Source organism: Dreissena polymorpha, chromosome 5 (assembly GCF_020536995.1).
Source record: "Dreissena polymorpha isolate Duluth1 chromosome 5, UMN_Dpol_1.0, whole genome shotgun sequence".
Classification (NCBI taxonomy): domain Eukaryota; kingdom Metazoa; phylum Mollusca; class Bivalvia; order Myida; family Dreissenidae; genus Dreissena; species Dreissena polymorpha.
In genome coordinates, this window is record NC_068359.1 from 29,090,122 (window position 1) to 29,096,923 (window position 6,802).

The following is a 6,802-nucleotide window of genomic DNA, read 5'->3' on the forward strand; positions in this document are numbered from 1 at the left end:
ATGTATGCAGATGACGTTGCTTATTCTGTCGATACAGTTATCAATTTACAACGACAATTAATGTGATAAAGACATTTTGTGAAAATTCTGGGATGGCACTGAATATTGGCAAAACAGAAATGGTTATCTTCAGAAACGGTGGACCAGTTAAATGCATAGAACAGTGGAAATATGGAACAAGTCCTATTAATATAGCCTCATTTTACAAATATATGGGTCTAATTTTTATTCCTAAATTGTCATGGTCACGATCGCAAAGAAATCTTGCATGTCAAGCAATAAAGTCTATAGTCTGTATTAGAAATTATCAAAAACAATATGGATATTTTAATGTTTGAGTGTTTTAAATTGTTTGATTATATGGTAAAACCTATTCTACTCTATGGTTTAGAGATATGAGGTTTTAAACGTTTGCCTTTAATTGAACGTGTTCAAACGCACTATTGTAAATTGTTTCTGGGTGTTTCACGCTCGACAAACACATTTATGGTCTTAGGTGAATGTGGCGGATTACCTCTGTATGTTGATTATGTAAGTCGTTTATCAAATACTGGTGTAAAATACTCCAATTGAGTTCAAATAAGTATCATAAACAAACCTATATTATGTTATATGATCTTGATTCAGTAGGTAGGCGTACATGGGCATCAGAAGTAAGGTTTTGGACTTGTTTGGCTTTCTCAAGACATCGAAGATATTGATAGTTTTATACATAGTTATAGGCTTAGAGTATAAGATTGCCTTAAACAAGACTGGAGAAATCATATTGATTCTTCACCTGTTGTTGAGGATGAGCATCATGTTTTATTTGATTGAAAAAAGTACTCAAATATACGCTCATTCTATTTGCCTAATATACAACCCAATCATTTTACACATAATAGATTTTACATTTTACTAAACTCTGAAAGAAATTATGAAATTCTAGCTGATTGTAAGCTGATAAATAATATAATGAGAAGATAGTATTAATATAATGAAGATAAGTAATACTTATGATCAATAAAAAGTACACCTATCGTCGTATGTCAACTTTGTACACCACTTTTTTTGCGTTTAAACCATTGTTTAGTTACATATAAAACTGCTCGTTAGTTGTTCTCACTCTGTCAGATAACAATTATAAATGTTTCTAAATCTATGCTTATATTCAAGTCTATGTATATGCATTTTGATATGGGCCAGTGGCCTTGAATCAGAGACTGAATTAACTTTGAACTTGATAAACTTTATGTGTTTATTGCTATACGCCATTGTATATTGTTAGTCCCTTACGGGGTCAATGGCATGAAGATACTAAAACAAACATCAAACGTAACCGTTGATATTCTGGTTAATATTGGAGATGCCGTGAAAAGTTATCCGTCAGTTCATTCGTCATTCGTTTCATCCAAAGGCGTGACTGGACCTCTTTTGATTATACGTACCATGGCTATGGCTACGTACCATGTACCATGGCTATGGGGATCCAAGGACGTGTTCTCCCGATAAAAAAAAACATTTTCTCTTGGATATCGCAGGGTATTTTACAGATAAAAAAAACTCGAATAATTTATGTGTAAGTGTATCATTGAGATGACTATCAACACTAATGAAAACATATTTACATATTTTTAAAGCATAACATAGGTCATTATACGACTTAAAAGAAAAAAATATCGGTAATGAAACTGATAAGCAGAATATGATACTATGAAATTGTAAACTTACTAAAATGTTAAATTAAATTTCTAAAAACGTCAGTGTTAAATGATACTCATCCCGCCACATGACTGATATTTACTAAGTCCCTATAACTCTGTGCCTACGGTAAGAACTGCGTAAGCGCATTCACACACACAACGCAAGCAACAGTTTGAATTCCTCTGTAAAAGACAATCTATTTCTAAATGGAAAAAAAGGATCTTAATATTGAAAAACAACTAAATTGAGCAAATAATTTAAATCTAAAGTAACAAACAAGTAGTATAATTAGATATATTCCAAATAATTTGTTGGCTGTGATTGTTTCTTGGCCAATGTTTGTTTAATTCTAAAGCTGATTTTTGGGTCAAAGTAAGATTATTTAACAAACCCTATCCAAACTATACAAATGCTGCAAATTCGAGGCTGTTGTAATATGGTTTGTTTATTTCGAGGATTGAGTCCTTGTAAGTAATTGTAAACCATTTTATTATAAAATCCTCTAAATCATTAAATATGCCATGCTTAACAATTTGAAAAGAGAAAACAAGCTTTTCCCTTACATTTTAAAAATGTACTTTACTATTCACACTTGCTAAAAATCTAAAACTGTTACTGGATATTATCCAATAAGGATTACTCTAATATTTTTTATTTCAGTTTAATATCAAGAACAATATGAACAAAATACAAATCGGTTAATTTTTACGTTTTAATGTGGAAATGATAACATGTACAGGCAGAGCGTCCTAGTGCTTGTTTCTTATACACCGGAGAGATCGCAAGAACAAGTTATGAAAATTAACAAAATATTTACTGCTAAGTATCTCGTACTCAATATGAAGTAATGTTGTATTCGCAATTTGGTAAGGTTATGCTCACAAGTTGTGCGCACAATATTCAATATTTGGAACAAAAAACACGACATAACAACGTTTGAGTAAAATATAAATTTAATTTAAAAATAAATGTGCAGATCAAAGCTATACCTGCATTAAGCTACATACGCATTTTTTTAGCGCAATACCTCAATCCAAACTAATGCTATTGAGCAAAAACATGTTTTCAAATATGTAAAGGTGACCCTGGGCGTCATCCAACTGGTCCCAAATGCAACTCAAACCAAGTTATGCACGTAAGCTTAAATATACAAAATCCAGAACAATCACCGCATACAAACACAATATAGCAAACAATGACAATCCGGAAACTATATAAGGAGATACATTTTTGATCTTATACAATATTTGTTTAACCGAACACCAACTAAAAAAAATGAAATTAACCAAACTGGGATCACCGCGTTGGAACGTCAAACCCTTTAGCATAAATAGTTTTTATATTGACCCAGCTGCCCCCAGATGGAATACCAACCTAAGCACTGACCTTTACCCAACAGGCCCAACATGAACTTGTAAGGTCTGCTAGCAATCAGCACATAAACACGAATCCAGTGTAATTAACTTTCAGTCCATGCAAATTATTAACTGGAAACCATTATATATTTTTAGAACCAGAAACATTGACCTGACTTGCCCCTGATGCAATCTGCTCGACATTTCGTTATGAGCTACAAAATAGCGCATATTTCTAAACTGTGTATTATGAGAGGTCATTACTTTAACATGAGTTATTTAACAGACTATTTTCTCTTGTTTTAATTAGATATATGACAAAAATTGTATCGATCTGTGAAAAGCATGATGCTTGAAATGTAATAGTTATACATACACTTCACTTTTTAGCTCACCTGAGCACAACGGGATAACCTTGTTGTCCGTCGTGCGTCGTCCGTCGTCAACATTTCGGCTTGTTAACACTCTAGAGGCCATTGATACAAAGATTTGTACCAATGATATCTTGGTCGAGTTCGAAACTGGGTCATGTGAGGTCAAAAACTAGGTCACTAGGTCATATTAAAGAAAAAGCTTGTTAATACTCTAGAATTCATATTTATTGCCCAAACTTCATGACACTGGGCAATAACATTTGTCTTAATTATGTCTCAGATGAATTCGAAAATGGTTTTAGAGGGTTGAAAAACATGGCCGTCAGGGGGCGGGGAAGTTTTCCTTATATGGTTATAGTTTCAGATGTTTGGTACCTAAAAATATGATCAATGTTGAATTTCTAGTAGATATTCTCATTCTCCTTTACTTCCTTTTATTACATGACCTACGCTCCAGGAGTGAAATAACGTAATGCTCTATTTTTGTTTATTACATGGGTGTTATTACACTAGTTATATAGCTGTGAAATGACGTCATTTTTGTGACGAAATGACGTCATTATTCCAGCGATTTTTTTCAGTTAAACTCTTTTACAGTGTGAATAAAAAGGTGAAAAGAGCATAAAGTACAGAGAAAATGTGTTGGTCATGTTATAAATAGAATCTTAGATTCGTGGTCATTTTGTATTGAATTTATTAAACTCGTCATCTAAATAAAGATAAAAACTCGGCAAGCCTCGTTTTTATCTTTATTTAGATGACTCGTTTAATAAATTCAATACAAAATGACCACTCGTGCAAGATCCTATATATAACCGACTATAAACTATTTCATGAACATTCAATATATTGAAAAATACAGTAGTTTTCGGTATCTAAAGCTGTTCTTGCAAAAAAAGAGTAGTAACTAGTAATCCCGTATAACATATCATGATCTCGAAGCTTGACTACAATTTGTGAAAAAAATGTACTTTAATTTTCTTTTACTGATTATGCTCATTATCATGCTCATTATTAAATTACTGTCCTAATATTATTTTTATCCAAAATAAACCTTTGCCACAATGGGATACAAATATCTATTGAAAACAAATAAACGAACACAAAAAATCTACTTGTAACACATATATTTATATATCTGCAAAAACAACAAACCCTTTCTTTTCACAAAACAACGTTAACAGCCCTTGCCTAACGCTACTTCTTCCCAGTTGAGCGACCCCAGGGCAGCCATGGCCCTCTTGTTTCATTTAGATTATAGATAAGGAACAAGAGCTGTGTTTGTGAAACACAACGTCCCCTACTGCGCTTTGAAGCCATATATTTGACATTTGACCTTGAAGGATGACATTGACCTTTCACCACTCAAAATGTGCAGTTTCATAAAATACACATGCATGTCAAATATCAAGTTGCTATCTTCATTATTGCAAAAGTTATGAGCAAGGTTAAAGTTTGGGACAGACACACACATACAATGACAGGCCAAAAACAATATACCCCGATGATTCGATCCGGGGGCATAAAGAAATTAAGCATAAAATTGATCACAAAAGAAGTTTGTTCAAAAGCATTTCTCCTTTATATACAAAAAGAATAAATTACAAGTAAAATACATTCATGTAAAACGCAGCGATGGCCTACATTTTGAGTTAATTCCATTATGAAATAATGAACTTTAAGAAACGCAGCAATGTTTAAACGTAGTGTGTCTTTCTAAACTTGTAGCAAGCATCATACTAGTATTTCGATTTATCCATTACCTTTTGAACAGCTGCAAAATTATAATTGTGTTCTTTCAGCAGATTGAAGAAATCGTTAATGTCTTTAGTTGTTATATCAAGAATGTCAGTTTATCCAGCAGAGTTTTGGCGAACCTTCGGTAGCATGTCAACATTATGGTTTTCGTTTTTGCGTGGCGGCGTTGATGTTTGTGATCGCTCAGCTGGTTCTTCCGGACTTTTGTGAGACGCTGGCCGATTGGATCGTTCGTTCCCATGACCAGATGCAGCTTCAGATACTGATCTGTGTGCATCCTTAGGCACACCATTTACACGACCCAATCCTGACTTGTCGGTGTCACGTGCTGAAGTGACCCTCTGTGTTGGCTTCGTCTTCAAAGAGCCTCCCGATCCGTATACCGGTATATCAATAGGGGAAGCTGTGTTTTCATTCGGATTTCTACCGTTAGCAGATGTACTTTGATAATTGATCATACCAGAGGTTGATTCCTGAGACCGCTCTGGTCGATCTGGAAGCCGACGCAATGAATGCCCAGCGGTTGGCACCTCATGAAGGGAATACATGAAGCCCTGTGCTACTCCTCGATAGAGGACAGGTCCACCGTCGTGCAACAACAACGCCGGCCAGACCAGGAAATCCACACACGTGCCATCTCTTGTGTAAGATTTGTATAATTCTGACTTCAATGTGTCCCCGTGTTTCGGAGGCTCGTCAAAAACAACAGGAGGATCTTGTACGCACATCTGCCAGCACAGGGTGAATGCCTCCTTCAGGTAGCCTGGTAAAATCAGGGCGTCACGTGCCACGGAGGATGTAGACTGACGCGATTTCGCCACGTACATCTAAAAAGTCGAATTTAAAATGCGCACCTTAAACGCTGTCGAAATGCTATGTTTGTTTGTATAAAATTAACACGGTAAAATATTAAAAATATTTAATAAGCAGATTTTCACCATTATATGTAGCTGTCACTTAAGCCATTTTTTGCCAATCAATACCGATTCACTGATTACCTTACAGGCAGATTACTGCGGGATAACACGATCTTAAATTTAGCTTCATATGACGTTTTTACTGAGGCCGTTGTAGAATCAAATATTGTTTGAGATATCTAGGCTCATTGCATGGCAGGGGGTCGCTAGGTCTATGCTTTTTTATGAAAGTTTTTTAATGCATGTACATGTATATTGATTTAAATTAAATATGAATCAATTTAAATGCGATACACTAATAAATATAGCGCACGCAAAATATGACTGCTGATATAACTGTTTAAACGGACGTTTAACATACAGCACACATTTTTACTCAAGTATGTCTCTTGAAACGTTGTTTGAGCGGGTATAATAAAGGTTTTATTTCATAATAGTACCTCATACAGAGTATATCCAGCTTTCTCGGCCATGGCTTTTCTGCATCCTCTCAATTGTTTTTCAATAAGCTGCGGCAATGGTGTATCCTTAACATATAAAACGAAATTGAAATAAGGTAACTTTTTATAAAGACATTTCAACATATTTTTTATTTCAATTGTCGTGTTGACTGCGTGAACATACCATACATTATGCTATTTTATGGAATGTCTTATGCACGGAAATATTGAAATTAGAATTTGCTTCGACATACTAGTAATCATTCACCATACGA

At 34.5% G+C, this 6,802-nt stretch overlaps 3 protein-coding genes across 5 annotated transcripts in view; all 3 read right to left on the reverse strand.

Annotated features, from left to right (window-relative positions):
• The window catches only part of LOC127880755 (uncharacterized), a 75,560-nt gene that overhangs the window by 48,892 nt on the left and 19,866 nt on the right, over window positions 1–6,802 (reverse strand). The window lies entirely within an intron of this gene.
• The window catches only part of LOC127880757 (phosphoserine aminotransferase-like), an 85,929-nt gene that overhangs the window by 37,478 nt on the left and 41,649 nt on the right, over window positions 1–6,802 (reverse strand). The window lies entirely within an intron of this gene.
• The window catches only part of LOC127880758 (uncharacterized), a 9,319-nt gene continuing 8,320 nt past the window's right edge, over window positions 5,804–6,802 (reverse strand). Inside the window, exons 4-5 of the mRNA XM_052428122.1 lie at window positions 6,535–6,614; window positions 5,804–5,997 (exon numbers count right to left, since the gene is read on the reverse strand). Of these exons, the coding sequence (XP_052284082.1) occupies window positions 5,943–5,997; window positions 6,535–6,614 (135 nt within the window). The 3' untranslated portion in view covers window positions 5,804–5,942. The remainder of the gene's footprint in view (window positions 5,998–6,534; window positions 6,615–6,802) is intronic.